The following is a 21,309-nucleotide window of genomic DNA, read 5'->3' as shown; positions in this document are numbered from 1 at the left end:
CCATGCTTCTCTACTTGTATGTTCACGTAGGAGCAGGTTTATAAGGATTAAATGCAACATGCCCGAGTCGGGCAGACCTGTAAGCATGAAACCTTTTCAGAGCAATAATCCTGTGATCTACTGCTGAAGCTTCGAAAGATAAAAATAGACGATGCAGATCCATGGACAACGCATGTTTTCCTATTCCAGTTAAGGCCATCTACCATCTGTTTGTAGGTATGTGCCCATCATTTGTAGTCATGGGCTGCTTGCTGCCATGTGATCCTCTGCTGGGTTTAAAAGCTTAGGACCCAAAGAGAAGGACACAGTACACATTTCCCTACTTGCTCCTAGTAAGGTAAGGTAAAGTCCTGCAATATAGGCAAGTAGGTTTGATTTGCCGTTTTGACTCTATTTTGCTGTTTTAAATGCAGTCTAACCAAAACCTTTTGCAGTGTGCAGGTGCTGCATCCTTAAACATGTCAGACACCGAAGAGGCCACATATGAGTGAGTGTTCAATTTGTTTCTGCAGAAAGAAAAAACAAGCTATGCTTGCACTGATAGAATCAGATTAGACAAAATCTTTTTCTTGTCTGTCTTCTTTTCCCAGGGGTAAGCAGAAAGCGTTGTCAGTTCACTGAACCCATGTACGAGATGGATAATTCTTCACATTTTCATGCTGATGTGAGTTTTACAAGATGCAGATTCAGGCAGCTGCATGGCACTCCTTCCAACTGCTTCTGAAGCAATAAATAGAGCTGGGATTATAATGTATGAATTTAAAATTTAAATGCTTTGTTTTAATTGTAATTGTTGCTAATTACAGTTTTAAAGCTTTGTTGTGCAGAGAGGAACATTTCTTAGTGTAACATTGCAGTCCATCCATGTACAACATATAATTATCTTCTGGATGCAACGTTAAGTGACTGCTGTTTCTGTCACTTTGTCTTGTATTTTATACTTTGACACTTTGTATTTAAAGATTCAAAGTCACAGAATTACATCACCAAATTCTGCTGTTTCTACTGCTCAGTTTTCAGTTTTTTCATCCACTTGGCGTCAAAACACAGGCAACTGCTGTCTAAGGGCTTTTCTGCTGGTTGATCTTTGCCCTTACAGTACGCCTACTTTGTCTGAAGTTAGCTATGATCTCACAAGATCTTCTCTTTCATGTCTAAGGGTGCATCAGGTCACCATGAAACAGAATGGCCATCACTCTATATCTGTCCATAAAAGACACTGCCTGTGCTGTCTGACAGCTCTTGAAACTAAACAGCACCCGCCTCTCCTCCTGTGTATAGAACAGTCCCTGTTACTGAGCAATGTAGGTCACTCAGTGTTCTACATAGAGGTCCTTGGGGAAGTAGGAGCTGAAACACAATACCCACTTGCAATTTTTTGGCTTTCAGAGGTCTGCCTAAATGGAGGTTGGCTTACCGTCTTTGCGATAAAAAGAGTTTTGGATTCTGTCACTGGAGGTACTTACTGTCGGAGGTAAATTTGCCCAAACAGAGGCTTAATGAGGACATCTGAAAAAAATGTAGTACTTAACCTACTTTGGAAGCATTATCTGTCAAAACTGCAGGCAAGAACAAGAAAAAGAAAGTTTTTTTGCATTGCTTCACAAAAATATTGATACCCTTTGAACCTTTTCATATTTTGTCAGCATAATTCAAAAACGGGTTGGAGAAGGGAGGAGCGTCAACACAGCACAACGTAGCATAAAACTGTGAAGTGGAGCAAAAGAAAGTTATTTATTTTTTCACAAACACAAAACTGCTGACCTGATTTGAATTTAGTCCCCTTTACTGTATAAAATCTATTAAACTGATTGCCTTGAGATAGTATGTAAGTAAGAAAGTAAAATTTATTTATAAAGTGCTCTTCACAGACATGAAGTCACAAAGCACTGTACAATAGAAATAAACCTTAAAACCATACAAAACATAAAATGAACATAAGAAACACAATAAAATCAAAAGATACAATTTTAGGAAAATAAAAATGTTTTTAGTTGCTTTTTTAAAACCTCCACAGAGTCACCAAGGGCAAGCTGTTCCACAGCCTTGGGGCCACCAACTGAAAGGCCTGGTTTAGTTTTTAACCGTGTTCATGAAACAACCAAAAGATTCAGAGTTTTGAGAATGAAGACCCAGAACAGCAGAATATTTAATTAAAAGCTGAGAAAGATAATCAGGAGCCTGAGCATGTAATGCTTTGTATGTCAGCACAAGTACTTTAAAACGAATTCTAAAATCAAGTGGAAGCCAATGTAGTGAATATAGAAGAGGAGTGATATGACAGAATTTACTGGATTTGGTGAGAAGTCTGGCTGTTGCGTTGTCCCCTAAGGGATGTCCCATAATTATTAAGCAGAGTCATATTCTGTGGACTTTAATTTTAAATCCAGTTACTCTGTGAAAATCTGAGAGATTTGCTAGAAAAGCATTATGAGCAAACAGCATCACGAAAAACAAGAAATTCAACATGCAAGCTTAGAGTGGGGTTAAGATGGAAAACAATATCAGTCTCACAGAGCATTGTTCAAACATCATCCATCTTATATTTGAAAGAATACAAAACAAGTTCTTGCAGTGAGATTTATGGGAAAAATTTGATGAATAAATATGAAAACAAAAAAGTTAAACTTCTCAACCCTTTCACATAGTTGTTACAATTAGGTCTATTTTCTGCTTAATCTGTAGTGTCACTGAGGTAATACATGGTGTAAGCTTTTTATATTGTGTTTTTGATGACAAAACTATTAGTAATTTAAAAAAATGAGGTAGATAAGGACAAAAGTGAAATCTTAGTTATAGGTTTTATCATCCATTTAAAGTCAATTATGTATGACAGATGACAATGTTTGTGTCGGTCAGGACATTTTTTTGGTATGTTCCTTTTCTTTTTCATTCGGCTTCACAGACTTGGGTGGAGAAAATTCGTAGGTCATCAGTGACCGTAATCTAAAGATGCATTTGTAGGGTTTTAACAGAGAAATACATGCATACCTTGTATGTTTCCTGTCAATCGGCAGTGACAGGTGACAGTGCCAGAGAATTTACTGACTCACTTTCTGTAACAGTTCTGCCTGAGGGCTCTCCAACTCTGTTGTTATTGACAACCAGCTCCTATCATAAGCTACAACAGGGAAGGATTACTTGTATGCAAAAACCGTATTGGGATCAAGTCTTGACTTACTGTCAATCTTTCAACAGACAATACAGAGGAAAATGGGGGAGGTACAGGTGAGCTGTTCCTTCTTGTGCGTAAACTATGCATTTTTACCATTATGGGTCTGAAATTCTTTTATCAAATTTCTGACACACAGAGGATTCAAAGCCCAAGATAAAGTAAGTCTTGAGTTCAGACTATTTTTGCATCAGTCAGTAACAGTGTCTTGAAAAGTTATTTATACCCCTAAATCTTTCCACATTTGTTTGTCCCACAACACAAGTCTTTTCATTTATTTGTGGATTTGATGTGATGGATAAGCATGAATGAACACAAAATTGCAACGTGCAAAGTAAAATGTTATATTGCTTTCATTTTTGAAACAAAATTAAAATTGAAAAGTGTGGTATCCATTTGTAGGGTCAAAACTTCATACAACCACTCAGCTGCAGGTTTTTTGTTTTGACGTCCTCGCCAGCTTTGTGGATGGAGACACTGAAAGTTTGGTCATTTTCTCTTGCATAGGTCAAATTCTGTCAAACTGGATGAATTTTCAATTCTGGCCACATTGATCGTAAAATTGTATTTTGCATGATGCTGCAGTCCCTATGTCTCTGATGTGTTTGGGATGACATGCTGAGTTAGCTTAAAGCCAAACAGCATTTTGCATGCAAGTAAACAGTTCTATTATGGCCTTATTTAATGGGAACCCCTTCTTGCATGTGTTTGCTTTGTCACCTACTATCTGTTGAATGTAGGTGACATTACTGAAGCCTGACAGTTTTTTATAATCTAATCCCGCTTCACACGTCTCCATTACTTTATAGTTTGCCACCAGTTGACTGTGTTCCTTGGTTTTCACTAAGGCTCTCTTACAAACCAGTCTGGCCTTCACAAAACAGCTCTATTTATACTGAGATTAGGTAACATTATTTATTTAGTTATTTAATAAGATGTCTGAGAATATCAGTATGCAACTCAGTTTCAATTTATATTTCTAAGAAAATTGAAAAGCATCCATTTCTTTTCACTTCACATATATATAATAATTTGTACTGAACTATCACATAAAATTACAACTGGCATTCAAAGGGGTATAAATAGTTGTGCAAGGCACTGTACAATATGGTTTCCAATGAGAGACATAATGAGATTGAATGCATTTCCCCTTTCCCTTTCAGATCTACATTTGTGCCTGGCTTGGCTCCTCCTAAGATCCCAGATGGTGAAAAAGTGGATTTTGATGTAAGTTAATATTTGATCAAATCCACACTTGCTGTTTTGGATGTGGATAAGTTTTCCCCTAATATTTCATCCCTTGATTCCAGGACATTCATAGGAAGCGTATGGAAAAGGACCTGACTGAGCTGCACACGCTGATTGAAGCTCACTTTGAGAAGCGTAAGAAGGAAGAGGAAGAGCTGATTGTGCTCACAGATCGCATTGTATGTTTACCTCAACACTCCTGTTGCAAATTAAAGTTCCCATGCTATTTCTTAAAGTTTTCAATTTAAAGGATTTCTCCTGATGCTTAGGGTTTGCCTCGTTGTTTTTCCCAGGAAAAACGCAGGTCTGAGAGAGCTGAGCAGATGAAGATCAGAGCCGAGAGAGAACGAGAACGGCAGGCCAAACTAGCTGTGAGTGGAAGCTGAAAACTTACCCAGGCCTCAAAAGCTGTCAGCTACTGATGCAGTTTAGCAAGTAACTATAGCTTATTTGAAATCCTTACTGACGAAATGCAATTTGTAGATCAAATCTGTTTCTTTCCAACAATAAGGAAGAGAAAGCAAGAAAAGAGGAAGAGGAAGCTAAGAAGAAAGCAGACGATGATGCAAGGAAGAAGATGATTTTGTCCAATCTGAGTTTCACCGGATACAAGGTAGTAAATCTGCAAGCTGTACAAAAACCTATTTTCACTGACATCCAACATGATGTCTAGGTAAAATTATTTACCATTGATGATCTATGGATTTCTAGCAAACACAGCCTGGAACTAAAAGACAAACAGAAAGAGAAAAGAAGAGGAAGATCCTAAATGATCGCCGCAAGGAGCTGAATATTGATCACTTGAAGGAGGAGAAACTGAGGTTGGGAGTTCCCATTGCCACACAAAGATGTAATTATTGTTTAGCTTAAATGAAATGAACCTATTCAAAGATTTTTTTTCTGTCTTTAGAGAGAAAGCAAAGGAAATGTGGGACTGGATGCGGCAGCTTGAGGCAGAGAAATTTGACCTTCAATTTAAGTACACAAAGCAGAAGTATGAGGTAAAGCTGCTGACACTCTTGTGGTCATTGTGGCCTGTGCACAAACAAAGATTGTGTTTGGAACAGGAACATTCCAGCAAGAAGAGCTACAAGACAGTTTTTAAAGGACACTTGCAGAAAATATGCACAATATAGCTAAATGGCTTTCTCTGTTGTTACAAATGGAATTAAGCAGATGAAGAAGCTTTGTTAGGAATTTGCAGATACCTTAGAGACATAACTGACACTTTTCAACATGCTAAAAACACATTTTTGAACAATAGTCCATTACAAAGGCAAGCTGAAAGACTCCTCTAAAAGACACTGATAGATTCCTCTAAGACTTCTGATTCTCAGGGCTGCAAGACTTTGAAGGCTGCTTCATGTATTTGGGTTTTTATGTATTCAGACCTACATAACATGATCAAAATGTCGCTTAGTTCTCCTTCAGAGAGAATACTTGTTCAATTTGCTGAGCTGAATATCATCAATCACACTCGTAGAAAGACATTTCCTGAGAAATTAAGCTTTTCATCAATGTGATCTCATGTTTACTTCCAGCATGCTTTCATCCAGTTTAGTGCTTATGGTGAAATAACTAAAGCTAATTTGCTTTGTCAAAAACCTTACATCATTAAAATTCCGCTAATTCCAAACAAACACTTTCCTTTTTGGAGGTTCTTTACGGAATGGTTTCTTGCAGAAAATGCTATACTTAATTTGAAAGGTTTTGCATGTTTTTCAGATCCTTTGCCTTTCACAAGATGTTTTTCCAAGGCTGTTTTTGCAGAGCATTTCAGACTGGCAAATTCCATTGTCATTCCTCTGGTGGGGATTGTTTTGACCATTGAACAAAAATTCCTTCTCTCCCTTTTTACTTTGAATTAGTAGATTTAAGGACATGAGAAGATAAAAACACCCCTTTTTCACATGTCTGAAGTCTAAGTTTTTATGTTTATTCAAATTCATCCATTTGTCCATCTGATGTCTGCAACTGCTTATCCTTAAAAAAAGGTCCTAAAAGGGGACCAGGTGCCTTTGTTCAGCAGTTATTGAGCAAAAAGCCGGCTGGGTTTAGTCAGACAATAGCAAAAAATATCTGACAAAGAACAGATTTATGTTATAAATTTAAATTAATTGACTGTGTTTGTACTTCATTGCACAGATCACAGTGCTCAGGAATCGGGTGAGCGATCATCAGAAAATGTAAGTCTTCTGTTGTTCTGTCTTTGTGGAAGCAAAATAGGGAAATAATGGCAAATTGGCTCATGAATACTGCAATAAAATAATCACTGGTACAATAAGTACACACATTTTGTATTGAGTAAGTCTAATTGCAGATTCAATGTCTTGCAACCTCCATCACAGTTCCATGTGTTGAGGTTTTTATTTGTGCAAAAATGTAAAAAAAAAAAAAAAAAAACGTTATTTTTTTCTTCCCTTTACATTAGCCACTTAAAATCCAAATATAATAGAATAAAATCTGGGCTCGAGGGTTTGAAAACCTTTTAAAGTTACCGGAAGCAACATAACTAGGCCTTAATCTTCCTGTTCACACTCCACCAAACACATTGGCTATACAAAAAAAGAGTTAGCAAACGTTTTTGTCCGATCAGCAGCAGGATGCTTCCAAATCATGCATGTGAATTTAGACTCAGGGGATAAACGAGCTGAAAATGGAAGCACAACAGCTGAAAGCACTTATTATCTCAGCTGTTTGGTGATATTATCTCTGCTCATCTAGCTGAGAATTAAACAGTGGCTAGTATTACATGCTGTCATTGAAATCATGTGTAGTACTCATGCAGGGCTACTTAAAGTTATAATTCAAACAGGTCAGTTGGGGTTTATTTGTTTGAATTTTTTTGTCCTCCCCGTTTTTTTGTCTGCAGTTTGACTGATTAACTGTTTACTAAATTAAGTTGAAAAACCATGTGTTAGAGAAATATTTATACATAAAACTGAATACATTTAATAAAAAAAAAATGCAGCCCCATAATTAACAATAAAAACTGCTATCCTAAAATTCTAAACATTTTGAACATACAGTAAGAAAAAGAGAATAGCATTTGTTCAATGTAAAAGATCAAGTAAGGTAACAAGATGATGGCTGGGATTGTTGTTCAGACCTTTATTTCACAAGACAGGGGAGTGACATGATGAGAAGTTCAATTCTCATCATGCCATTTTTTTATGCTGTCACTCCTCTTCTGTCAATGATGTCGCTTCAGTATTGATCATGAACATTCATGATAATAAATGTTTCTTCAGAAGCGACTCATTGGTTGCCACAGCTACCATCAAAGCTATGCAAAGTGACAGTGTAAACAATGTGTGCACAGGAAATATTTCACATATGAATGAACTGTGTTTAAATTTAGAACTACCTTTGATCACATCCCACTTGTTTGCCATTATATACAAACACATATTTTGTGTGGATGTGTGTATATAGCACAAATAATATTTGCTATGGTTGCTGTGGCAACCAACGAGTCACTGATAAATTCACCTGTATTATGGTGTCTATTCATCAATATTGCAGCAACAACACGGACATGTAATGCTGAACAAACATCATTACACAAAAGGAGTCACTGCATAAAAAAATATTGCATGATGAGTATTTGACTTGAGCATTTACTGAGTTTCACTCCCCTGTGTTCTGTGAAATAAAACACAGAACACAGGCTGGGCTTATTCCTACTTTATTTCTACATTAACCCCAGTCAAACTTTAAAGTTTTACTCCAAGCCTTGATCTTTTACTTTAGACAAATCAAAACATTGTTTACTTGATTCCCTGAGTTTGTTAAACATCTCAAAAATCAGAGTAAAAAGACAGGTCATTTCAAGATTCTGTACTTGGAGAAATGTTGTAGTTTGTGTCCCATCTGCATTGTCAAATCTCTGCTGACTTTATCTTCATTTTCAGCTCAAAAGGCACCCGGAGCAAGCGAGGCCTGAGGAAGTAACACCTGCTGCAAAGTCTGCCAACCTTGGTTATTCTTACAGAAAGTCCCATTGAACTGATAATTATGTTTAAGATTTGAACAAGTCAGATCCAATTCACATTTCTGAAGACATAAACTAATATATTGTTTAATGTGCTTACTTGGAAATACTGAACTGAAAATGTTTAAACCAAGCAGCTGCTTGGTGACAAGTGATTATTGAAGTCTGTAAACAAACTTGTGGGATGAATAAAAGCACAAATTTATTGTAATTTATTAAACAAATAAATTACAAGATTTGTTTTTTGTTTGTTTTTAACTTAATGTAAGTCTTAAAACTTCAGTGGTTATTAAAGCATCAGGTTTAGACTTCTTGACTGGTTACAATCCAGCTTTTTTTTCTGTGTTCTGGCACCACAAACCCAGGAAGGCTTGATTTCTGCCTCTCTGTTTTCTACAAATTATGTCATGCAATCATATAAATCCTTCAGATTTTGATTGGTTGGACCTGGGTCAGACTGTGGCAAAATGCAGTAAAAGAGAATCTTTATTTATATATTTGTTTTCCTGGAGGGAAAGCTAGGCAAACCACCAGGGTGAGGCAAGACTGGTAATCTGCCAGAGGCTTTTCAAACTCTGGCGCCAAAATTAAGAAGCAATGAAAGCACCCTTGTGTGAAAAGGTTTGCAAAAATATTTATTCTGCAGAAACCATTACAAAACAATGGTACTCATCTCTCCTCTTCCTTATTCATGTTCATCTCCTTTGCCAAATATGCAGTGCACATCTGCTAGTGATACGGCATCAACTCAAAATAGCAAATTTTTAGATTGCACATGTGGAAATACAGTTAAAACAGAAAAAAATCAACGATTAATACAATATCATTTATAAAACACATGTTTTATACTGCTGCTTATTTTGCACAATCAAAATCAATTGCTAAATTACATTAATATCTTGCAGTGTTATGTAAAAAAAGAAAGCTGAATTTCTAAACACAATTTACCATAAAAGACGTTTAACTGACAAAACAATACAAGCAATTCTATTGGAAAGAACTTTATTGCTGCCAAACCTCTCCTTCACCTTTTATTCCTACATTAAACACATATCTTGCAGCACATGCACAGGGCAGAAATACTTTATATAAAGCTTATGGAACATTTTCTTTCGGATGTTTTAAATCTACGATGTTCTGCCTCATTGGCTCTGGGTCCTGATGACGTCCAGATGCAGGTGAGTTTCTTCAGGGTATAAAAAGCCTTCAGATGACCTTTTAAGTTGTGTTAATCCACAATGTGAAGAGATTTTTGTACTGTCATGGTGGTGTCATTGATAAACATAGACTTGCTGAACCCAAGCTGCAGGAAAAATAAATCACACCAAAATCATTTTTTTTCTCTCTCTCGTAGTAAATACTGAGATAACAAAAATAGACACGTCGGGGAGCTTGCAAACATGCTAATAAAACATTCTTAACAATGTACTTTGAAGTGTAAATGTAAAACTTTGGCACCAGAGTTGTATGAGTATAAAGATCAAGTCGACTGTGTGATTCATCAAACCTGATCTACTGGATTCCATAGCATTATCAGTAGCAGTATATTTTCTCGCTTAAACTTTCATGAGAACCATGACTAATTCAGCAGCCTTTCCTTCTACTTCTCACAAATTCCCAAGTGAGGCGTGGACTTTTGTGTCTGGTGCAAGTTACTCATAGGAGTCATAGAGGACACACCCAAAGACATACAAGTTTTGGGCTTCAGCTCACCTTTTTCAAAGAGCTCTGAAGTTCTTTATTAGACCACATTCTGATGAGAAGAACTGAAGCAGCTTTGCTCGATTTGGAAAAATAACTAAAAAAGGAAAAGAAAAGTAGAAACATATTAGCTGAATTTATGTGAGAACTCTGACAGACAAGACAAATATACATTTATTTTAGGCACATGTAGGAAGATTTTCTATCTGTATTTATGTCAGCTTACATGTTTTGGCTGATGCCGTTCAGGGATTTAATCAGTTTTTCGCTTAAATGTCTTTTGGTCCATTCAACGTCATTCAGAACCAGGCCGCTGGCAGCCTGGCAGGCCAAAGCAAGAGTGTCATCGGACTCGTTGGCTCCAGCCGTGTCTTTTGAGAGGACACTTAGTAGGTTTGGGATGGTTTTTTCACCTGAAGTAACAAGTCCAACAAGACACATTTAGCAGAGAACACAAGTACATACTTGTGAGGTTTCACATGCATGTTCAGGATGTCGGATTTCAAGGCCACAAATATTTGCAGGATTTCACCAAGGAAACATGACATGCACAACACGATTCTGTTTTGACCTGCTTCTTACCAACGGCACTGCACAGATTTGGGTTCTTGATCAAATTTACCACCAAACCCATTGCGTTCTTCTGCATGTTGACTTTATCTGACTTTAAGAAGGGGCTGATATAATGCATGCCATTCAGTTTCTTCACAATGATCTGACTTATTACATAAGAGACCTGCAGAAACACAAAAGCATACCGGTTCATAAACCTGTTAAAGATACATAAACATAAACATGTTAAAGTTGATCTACAATGTAATCATGAGTTATTCTGTAGTGTTAAACGTGTAAAAAACATGCTATTAAATTAAAGTCTAAATGCTACTGAAAATTACATCAACGCAACATTAAAATGTTCAATGTCAGACAGAGAAATGTGATGACAGTTGAAGATATTTTAGCACTGAAACAATTGGAGACTGGCTAATGTCACACCTACTTTTCTACAGAGCGACAGTATTGGTATATGTGCAATGTAGAGATACAGACATAAAATTTCACAATGATATTTTGTGGCATTTATTGTGAAAATGACACATGTGCACCAGAAGTGTTTAAAAAATCATCACTGCATTTTTGGCAACAGATCTGTGGCAAGAAAAGTAGGAACATGTTATGCATATTTCTTTTTGTTCCGACACAAAAAATACTTTTGAATTCGGAAACATTCTTCACTCCCTATTGGATGTTGTCTCTTTACCAATTTGAACCCCATTTAACACCCATCCATTATCCTTTTGCCCCTCCTACTTCTGTTTTACACCTGTAAACAAATCATTTCACACCCCATACTTAACTACTATGCATTAGTTTGTTTGTTTGTTTAGTAAGTTAATTGTTTCAATGGATTATGAAGACAAACAATCATAGAAATGCTCAAATCCAATGAATAAATAAACAAAATGTTATATTATTTTGCCTTGATTAAAGAAAAAATAATTAATAGCAAACTCCTCTAGGTGGACAGTAATTGTTAAAGTCACATGAGACAATATCTTTACTATGAGAATATTGTGGATATTTACTTCAAATGATCGGATTTTAAAACAGGTACGAAACATCCCCGTGGGATATAAAACTGATAATTATCTGATGTTAAAAAAGTTCAAATTGCAAGACAACAAAATAGCACTGAGTTGAAATCTCCAGCACATTTTCTCATTTATAATAGAGACATTTTTGTTCTTTAGTATTTTTTTAACATGAAAGCTACTTACAAAGACATCCCTTTGTTATTCTCAGCACTAGACAATGTTAGGGTTTAACTTGCTTATAGAGTAAATGTAACTTACAGCACTTTCACGCGCAGTGAGATTGTGCAGTATGCCCCAGCAGGCATCCTGCAGCGGCTGGCGCTCGGTCAAGCTAAGCAGAGACAAGTAATCCTTCAGCGTTTTGGAGTGGATCAAAAGGCCTGCTCCATTAGGCTGCGGTTCCTCAATGACTGCATAGTCGAAGGGACGCTACATGAAAAAAAACCCCATTATTTTGCTGAGGTTTTTAATAAAGTAATTTTTTTGGGAAGCACTATGATGGTGATACAGCAACATGAATGTAAACTGCATGTAAGCTACATGTTTTATCTTAATTTACTTCATGTCAGTTTATGTCTAGACAAATGAAAGGATAATTGTCAGTTTGGGTTAGGAGTCATCGAGGATCTACTGAGTGAAATTGTCTGACTCACATCAGTTTGTAGGGGTTTGCTTGGTGCACTGAAGCAACCAACAGAGTTGGCGTTATTTTGACTGACGTTACTGATCATATTCTTCGCCAAAGAATTCATGTTGATGAACAGACTTGAAAATTCTTCTTCCAGGTGAAATGTCAGATTGTGCAGAATGCTCACACAGTGTCCTAAAGTCTATGGACATATAAAAAAAAATACAAACACACACATCAGGAGACATGACACACACATGCACACGCCGAGACACAAACTTCACATAGAAATTTCGACTGAGCTTTTTTTTTTTTTTAAATGCTTCTTTAGTTTGAGAAAAAGAAATCTTTTCCTGTTTTTACCTCATCTTCTGTTTTACAGTTTGCCACACATTCTTTCATGTAAGCGACTAAGCCATCGATCAAACCTCGACATTTCCTCATCGTCTGTCTGCTGGCCTCCTTTGCACTGCTGAGGTTTCTGATGAAATCAAAGCCCAAGATATGAGTACATGTCTGAGTAACTTTTTATTTCATTTGCACAATGCAAACAACAAATACAAACAGGCAGCAAAAAAGCAACCGTTGAAGCAAAAGCTAAGAAGATCCTAAAGTCTTAAAAGACAACCTACTCTTGACATAAAATCAAAAAATCAAATACAATACTTATGTATAAAATTAATCCAAATCACATATCATTTGAAATTAGAATAGAATCTAGAAGGTTTTTGAAGGAATGCATATCACTACAGGAACAAGGAGCTTGTGGCAGATTACTTTAACAAAGCATATCATACATGTCTATGCTTTGAATGTCATACATAGAGTGACATTCAAAGCCTTTGTTTCTTGTGATTTTGTGTCTCAGAAAATGGGAATACTTTGAAAAATGCAATTACTGGAAACTCATGGTGTCACTCCCTAATGAGCTAATTAACTCAAAACACCTGCAAAGGCTTCATAAGCCCTTAAAGCTTCTCTCAGTCTGAGTCTGTAGGCTGCACAATCATGGGGAACTTCACAATGAGCAGACTAAGGTTGAGTCAACGCGCATAAATCCTGGACATGCACTATAGGAAACTTTTTTTCTGAATCTATACTAATGATTGACAAAATACAAATATCAGCAAATATTTTACAATTTGAGTATGAATAAATTTTTCAAGTGTGTGGGAAAGAGCACAGGTAATAGAAATTACCGTTAGTGAGTGAATAAACTAGCATCCCCAGATTTGAACAAACGTGCTTCTTTAACTACTTAAATCCTTGAGTATTATTCCTGTTTTACAAAAACAGAGAGAGAACATCTGTAAGGGACTCAGTTATTGATGGAGCTATTTTCTTTCATAACTGGGATTTATAGACATGCCTGACATTACAAGGATGAATAAATAGACAGTGCCATCAAGCAGATGGATTTCAAATTCAGGCTGATGTAACATTGGAAGCACAGATAGGTCAGTATTGACCTAAAAATATCCTACAGTTTTCAACAAGTTTGTGTGGTTGGAAAAATGTCAATCATGTGCCACAGATGTTTGAGAAACTTTTAACACCGATTACGCTGATGTTATGATAAACCAGACTACGATTTTAGCTCTTGCACAATGTCCCTGGATGTCAGTCAAACTTTCAACACTGCAGGCATGCATATCTTTAAGCAGTAGATAAGGCTGTTGTCATCATGTTGCTATAAATTTCTAACAGTGGTTTGTGTTGTTCAACATTTGTTACACGGTTAGAAGTGAAAAGCCGTCAGACTCGAGAATTAACTCAGCAGAGGCTTTAATACTACAGCAAACACCTCACAGATTCTAGACATTGTAAAGATAATAACAAAAATAGCTCATGTAAGAAAAACAACAATAGGGAATTAGCAATGAACACGAGGGGATTTTTTTCCCCCCAGACACCTAAAACATTGATGTTTATAGAGAGTCTGACAGCTCAAGATGTGTGCAAAACACCTTAAACAAAATGCGCCTGATTCTACAGTGTCGATATTCATTTTTCCTTTCCAACAAAAACATATAAATTAGGAAAAGAAATGTCTTAATGAACAGAATCATTAAGATTCCATTCATCACATTTATCATGCAACTGTTGCCATCACCATGGTGTTGTTTCTGGGTTTATAGTTCCAGTTACCCAAACCCTCATTCACTTTAAACCTTTTAAGCATGTTCAGACACATCCTGTCATCCAATGTCTCCAGGTATTATTATTTTCAAAGAGAGACAGGTCATTTATTTGACTAGTTTCCTTGTTCAGCTCTAATCTGTATCAGCAGGTCTTATGCTAAAATATAATAGATAAAAACATACACATTTAAAAAACAATTGTTAAAAAGAATCCACTTTCATTAATACTTTTAGAATCTACTGAAAATAATTTAAGAAAAAAATCATGCTTTAATGAATAAATTGAGATAATCTTGTAATTCCTTCTTTTTTTGTTGACTTTTAAAAACGGTTACTTTTTCAGTAGAGTCTGATGCACATTTCTCTCTTTCATGTTTTAGAGGACTAAATCGGCAGTTGTGATTGAAAAAAAATTGAAAAGCCTAATTTATGCAGCTCAAATCTTCAATCTAAATAAATTAGCCCGATTGGGGTAAAAAGCCAAGTTCTGCTAACTGCTTTGAACAAGTTTAAATGTTAGCATTGTGGTGGGAATCCACAAAGAAATTTAAAAAGATAATTTGAATATTCTCTAAAATGCAAAGAGTCGCATGAAGCACAAAGCTGGATTCTGTATCTCACCGAAGGCATGCTGTGGCGTGGCAGAAGACCTCAGCACTGACAGTATCTCTAGAGCCTGTCGTGTAAGGCAGAATCACACGCTCCATTAGAACAGGCAGAGCATTCTTCAGCAGGTCTGACTTCAGGTTGTCTACAGACGACAAATTCCACAAAAGACCTAGAGAAAAAAGAAAGGTCATCATTCAAATACAGCCTCAAAACATCCGCAAAGGCGTTTTGCCTTTAAAACTAAATAAAACTGTTCAATTTATCATTTTCAGCAAGAAGCATAATGGGTTTTAGCAATATAACTGAAGCACCAGTCTCATTTCACAGAGCACCAGAATTCAACAGTATTATGTAACACTAAAACAAGACGCTCTCTGTCCGACTTGTTCATTTGGCCTTTTGTGTGCATGCACTCCTACATTTACAGGTTTACATTTCAGATCGCTACTGTGTACCTGTCAGCTGTTTGTCCAGTTCTGCAGATTCTGAGGCTTTGAGCTGAGCAACCACCTCGGGTATGCCGTCGCAGCGTTGGATCTCTTCTTTGTTTTTGTTGTTCTGAAAGGTCAGATTTCGCAGGGCGGCAGAGGCCGTGCTTTTGACCTGTGAGTTGGGGCTTTGCAGCAGACGCACGAGGGGCGGGATACCATTCAAGGTAAAAACCTGGAAGGCAATAAGAATTAATTGATTAACAAAGACACTGAGAAATACTTGGTTTTAATCATTAAACAATGGCTGTGTTTGAAATAAAGTGATGAGCAGGGTTAATTGTACTTTTAGTTTAAAAAAAGCTTTGATTCTGTTAATTTTTCCTTGAGGATTCCATCAGTTTTTTTCACCTTCCTCTCCCTGATACAGTACTCAGTATATCCTGTCCTGGATTCAAATTACCCAACAAAGCACAGGGGATTTTCAGGAACACTCACATTCGTTTTCATTCTCATGAGTCTAACATTTTGCATTTTGTTCCCTCCCTTTCAGTTAAAGTAATAATTTTGCCTGCTTCAAATTCTAGTTTCATGGTTTTGTTACCACGGTGTCTTTAAATGGATCAGATTTAAAATTACAACAGATAAAGGATAATAATGTCCTGGTAAATAATCAAATGCAGGTTGAAAATGAAATAAAAGCAAATTATAATAAAGGAACACAAAACTAAGGGTAGATGGTTTGCAGGTCTATTAGTGCACACAGTTTAAAATAATATCAAATATTAAATCCTGTTTAGGGTTAAAGGAGATTTGTTCCAATCCCCAACAATTCACCAATCTGAAAACAGGGCCAACGTAGAGCTTAACACCCATTCACACACGCAAACTCACCCCTAAGTGTTAAAAAAAAAAGATTCTCCAAAATAACTTTCAAAGGAATGGAACACTCCAAAAGCAATGCATATTAAGAAATTAAGAAAATCTGACTCTACATGGATGCAAATTACAAACTGCCAACTGAGATTTACACCCAGGTTTGACATTCTTCTTCTGAAGCTACAGTTCTACTACTTTAGATCAATTTATGCTGAGGACATTGTATGAAATTTGATTTAGCACGATGATTTAAGAAATACAAACAGAATACAAAGAGTGTTAAATCAAAAATAAGTTCAGTCACCTCTTCTTTTGCTTTGTCGCTAATGAAAGTGTTGTGCTGAATATAGGAAGCACCACAGTGTTGGTATTTCTCATCTTGGCTGGAAAGAAACTGCACAGCTTCTTGCATAGTGATGTTAGAACTCAAACTGTTTCCATTTACTCTGAAAAAGAAAAAATGCATTTCAGTGTACCTCATAAACAACCCCTAAACACAATTTGGTAAGTTGATCCAGTTTATTAATATGAGAAACTAGGAGACGATGTGGGTTTTTTGGGGGATTTTCGGACTCACTCTGAGTTCATTTGATTCTTGGATGAAGAATCAGTGACGGTGTGTTGCGACTTGTTCATTTCAGGTTGACTGACTCCGTACTGGCTTTGTTTGTGCATCAGACCCGATCCATTTAAAGCATACAGAGGGTGGGTTTGGGAGATGGTCCTCTTTATATAGTGATTGCTGTTGCTGCGGTGTTTCATGTAGGTGTTCCTGTTGCCCCGCTGTTGTACGGTTGGTTGTATCTGCATTGGGACGGACGGCAGTGGGACGCTGCTGTTCAAGGCCAGCCCGGGCTCGCTGCGACTGGTGTTAGCAAGACCCAGACTGGCTACACCGCCAACAGCGCCATACCTGCTGTCATAGTGATTTATAGTCTGCTTCCTTACAGTGGATCTTTTCATGTTACTGATCATGTGTTGGTTATTCATATTTCTGTTTGTGGTAAACTGGAGAAATGAAGAGAGAGAAAAAATACAGGATTATCAAGAGATGCATAATGTCTTAAAAAGGACAGCAGTGAAACAACGACACAATAAACCAAACTGTGAAAGATTGTTGACTTCTGAGATCCAGTGGTGCAATGCCTTCCACTCTGTGTAAAATGAGTGCTTTAAAAATGTTTCATTTCTGTCAAAGAAAAGAAAAATGTTGTGGAGTATCTAAGACAGGTTTTTCTAATTTATAGGGAGGAGCAGTACACTTTCTTGTACTGCTCCTCCCTGGTCCTGGACAAAAATCTCCAGAAAATCTCTAAAAACATTAAGTTTTGCCAAGGCTATGAAATTTTTAAAAATCCGTTATCAAAGTTCAACAATATTCTACTTATGGTTTAAAAAGTTCAAAAACCTAATTTTAAATAATTTCACAAAGAAAATAATATTTAAAAAGAGAAAAAAATAACATAAGCATTTTTGGAGAACCAACGTTTGGACTGAAGCAAAGATTCAACAGGTCAGAAACTAAACACACAGAAAAAATGCCTTTTTTCTGTAGCTTTGGAAGATAAACTCACTAAAATTCCCCGATCTATTAGAACCATCACTGAGAAGAAAACAACCCTCGAATGTGAAAATGTCAGCATAATTAAAATAAAGAAGGAAAGAAAAACTCACAACTTTTGAGGAGCCATTGCTCAAAAAATCGCCTCCATTAGATGAACTCAACTGAGACTTTGCGCCATCTAAAAACACAGAGTCGTACTCGGGGCCTGGGAAGAGAAGTTAAAGATTATTAGCTGCTATCCAGCGCTCAGAACACACACCTCTTTTGCAGCCAGTGATTTAAATCCTTTGCCTGTGGGAAAACAATAAACTGCTTTGAATCTGTGACGGCACCTCTGATCTTCGGTCTATCCCTTGAAGTATGAATTGCTATGAAAATGTAGAAAAAGTCATGATTGGTGCCAGAAACAAAAAAAAAAGCACTGAGGTTTGAAGTTACAGCAAAAGTAAAAAATAAAAAAAAAATGGACTCTTATTTTCTTTAGAACAAGCATGTAACAATAAAATTTACATTTTAATGATAACCATAAACCGCTGTAATTATTACTGTCACACTTACAATAAATTGACGGCTGCAGTTTTCAAGAGGCTGCAGCTGTAAAATGGCATTTGCAGCAAAAAAATTTGCGTTATTGAATGAGCAAACTATTCTATGTTTCTTTTTTATAACCAAGACATATCTGAAATATTTTGTCAATATTGGCATGGATGTGATTTACACAAGAAAAGGGATTAGGACAGAAAGTTGAACATGAACTCACTGTACTCAATCCAAAAACTGCATCACCATTGAATAAGTCTCCATTTTGGGAATATTTGGGTTTTTGAACTAATAATTTATTAATATACATGTAAATCATTTGTTCTCTTCTTTAGTTGTTATAATTAATCTTTCTTAAAACACTTTTTAAATAGCAAACTCAAAGGTTCTTATTCTAAAATGAGTTCCTGGTAAATCATTGCATATGTTTGAAGCTGAAGGTAAGCAGCAATCTATCGTATTCTTATCTTTCTGAACTAGAAGGACAGTAAAGTCTATGTACACTTCATATAACCAGCAAAGTTTATGAGGGTGTAATAAATGAAATGAATAATTTATCGACCTCTCTCTTTTTCTGCACCAGAAAATACCTTAAGAAGTGAAACTTTAACACGTGTTTTTACTTGAAAACTTCTCCAGCTTAAATTCAGCTCTGCCATATCCTGCTGAATTGTGTGTAGAATTAAACAAAGGCCCCTCTTACTTGTTGGGGAAAGAGAAGTAGATCCGCTCCTGCCGCTGCTGGAGTGCCTTGACTTCGTCCTCCTCAGAGATTGCACTTGCGCCTTGACGCGCTGCTCCCGGGAATGATACTCATTCGCCGACGGCAGAGCCAGAGACGTGTCGTCCGAGCTCCTGATGGAAATCGCCGATTTCAGAGGCTCCGCACTCGACATTTTGCTCAGCCTTTAGAGAGCCAACACAACATCCGAAGGATCTGGCAGCCGAAGGAAAGTCGGCGTCGGCGGAGTGTGAACAGCTCACCTTGCTCTGCACTGCTCTGCCCTACCCTGAGCGATGGGACCGCGCCCACATGAAACCACAATAGACCTGCAAGACTGGACTTTTACTTGCAGGATATACGAGCTGCACACAGCAGCCAACTCCTTTTTTTTCCCCCACAACGTGAGCAGTAATTGGGGGAAGCTGTGCCAGTAAATATTTGGCTCTACCTATTATGGGGAAAGTTATTCTTCTGACCTAATTACAGATGAGGTAGAGTGAAACCGACGTCTATCTTTGATGTGGGGAATAAAACCATTGTATTAGTGATTATAACGACAACTAACTTTATTTGATCCGGTTATCAACAGGTGCAGGCCAAAACGAAGAATATTATCGAGCAGCTATTTCAGTAATTTAATTCAAAAAGTGACAAATATATCGTAATTCACACAGCGTGAATTACACAGAATATATATTTCAATATTTTATTTCTACTCATTTGAATGATTGTTACACCTAGTTAAGAATCATAATTCAACTTCTCTCGAAATTAGCAAATTATGAAACTAACACATTATTTTATACAAATGTTATGTTATGATCCTATTAGGACCAGTTCAGGTGTCAGCAGATAGTTGGGCAATTTATAATCAATCAATCAATCAAATTTTATTTGTATAGCACATTTCAGCAGCAAGGCATTTCAAAGTGCTTTACATCATTACAAACACAGAATCACAATGCAATATAGAATCAATCATTAAGTCAAGTTCCATCAATAAATTTGTAATTGATTACATTTCAAATACAATTCTAAACAGGTGGGTTTTCAGTTGAGATTTAAAAGAAGTCAGTGTTTCAGCTGTTTTACAGTTTTCTGGAAGTTTGTTCCAAATTTGTGGTGCATAGATGCTGAAAGCTGCTTCTCCTCGTTTGGTTCATTTTTCCTGTATTTGTTTTATTTGGACACAGCATTGGTACTGACTTTATAGTGGATGTACAGATTAATGCTCTGATTTTTTGAATTTTCTCTGAAAAGAAGGTGGAAAACTGGTTGCAGGCGGCAACACATTGGAATTCAGGCGGTAACGTCATAGGAGGGTTTGTGATTCTGTCAACTGTTGCAAATAAAGCTCGAGCATTGTTAATGTTTTTGTTTATGACATCTGCAAAGAAAGCCTCTCTTGCATGTTTTAGTGTTAAATGATAGTTACGTAGTCTTTCTTTATAGATGTCACAATGAACGTGGAGTTGAGTTTTACGCCATTTTCGTTCTGCCCTACGGCAGAGTTGTCTTGCAGATCTAACTGTTTGTGCATTTCTCCATGGAGATTTCTTTTTACCAGAGACAACCTTCATCTTAATTGGGACAATGGAATCAATAATATCTGAGACTTTAGACTGAAAATCATTTACCAACTTATCTACATCATTACAGCTTAGGGGTGAGGAAGAAGAGTAGATTTGATTAAAAGTTTCTGCTGTGTTTTCAGTGAGAAAACGTTTTGTGATGGTTGCTGTTTGTCCAAGTGGGTTAAAAGATAAAGAACTTTCAAAGATAACAGCGAAGTGATCTGACAATGCGACATCAGTTACAGAGACATTGGAAATATTCACACCCTTACTGATAACCAGGTCCAGTGTGTGTCCTTGAGTGTGTGTTGCTTGTTTGACATGTTGTGTTAGACCAAAAGTCTCTAAAATATTAGCGAGCTTTTTTGCCCCTCTGTCTTGGGGGTAAGTCACAAAAGATATTTGCTGTTGAAGCTGGCTCTTAACATAATGCTGTTAATGGAAAGTTCAGTGGAAGGAAAAAAATTAACTGAAAATGTCCAAAAACAAGAGGGATAACCATAGCATTCGAG

General features: G+C 36.7%; 2 protein-coding genes across 5 annotated transcripts; one reads left to right on the top strand and one right to left on the bottom strand.

The window, feature by feature from the left end:
• Positions 1 to 248: 248 nt before the first annotated feature.
• Positions 249 to 8,642, top strand: LOC114135510 (troponin T, cardiac muscle isoforms-like). 4 transcript variants are annotated; one of them, XM_028002851.1, is made up of 12 exons: positions 249 to 337; positions 435 to 488; positions 3,198 to 3,228; positions 3,312 to 3,333; positions 4,336 to 4,399; positions 4,483 to 4,599; positions 4,714 to 4,791; positions 4,932 to 5,033; positions 5,132 to 5,241; positions 5,331 to 5,421; positions 6,566 to 6,606; positions 8,335 to 8,642. In XM_028002851.1, exons 2-12 carry the CDS (start codon positions 459 to 461, stop codon positions 8,372 to 8,374), a joined length of 726 nt encoding a protein of 241 aa, XP_027858652.1. In that variant the 5' UTR covers positions 249 to 337; positions 435 to 458; the 3' UTR covers positions 8,375 to 8,642. The 4 variants fall into 4 exon arrangements, with proteins under 4 accessions (XP_027858652.1, XP_027858649.1, XP_027858653.1 ...); XM_028002848.1 differs by having other exon boundaries at positions 304 to 361; positions 8,335 to 8,433; XM_028002850.1 differs by having other exon boundaries at positions 324 to 342; positions 8,335 to 8,433.
• Positions 8,643 to 9,023: 381 nt separating this feature from the next.
• On the bottom strand, positions 9,024 to 19,491 carry LOC114135509 (plakophilin-1-like). The gene is made up of 13 exons (XM_028002847.1): positions 19,203 to 19,491; positions 18,070 to 18,164; positions 16,973 to 17,403; positions 16,700 to 16,841; positions 15,544 to 15,751; positions 15,101 to 15,257; positions 12,702 to 12,819; positions 12,364 to 12,540; positions 11,969 to 12,139; positions 10,698 to 10,851; positions 10,342 to 10,528; positions 10,128 to 10,212; positions 9,024 to 9,717 (listed from the first exon to the last, which is right to left on the bottom strand). The coding sequence occupies exons 1-13, from the start codon at positions 19,393 to 19,395 to the stop codon at positions 9,643 to 9,645; spliced, it is 2,193 nt and encodes a 730-aa protein (XP_027858648.1). The 5' UTR covers positions 19,396 to 19,491; the 3' UTR covers positions 9,024 to 9,642.
• Positions 19,492 to 21,309: the final 1,818 nt, after the last annotated feature.

This window comes from Xiphophorus couchianus, chromosome 20, assembly GCF_001444195.1.
Source record: "Xiphophorus couchianus chromosome 20, X_couchianus-1.0, whole genome shotgun sequence".
Classification (NCBI taxonomy): Eukaryota; Metazoa; Chordata; class Actinopteri; order Cyprinodontiformes; family Poeciliidae; genus Xiphophorus; species Xiphophorus couchianus.
Note: the sequence above shows the minus strand (reverse complement) of the source record. Positions and strands in the feature narration are given on the sequence as shown.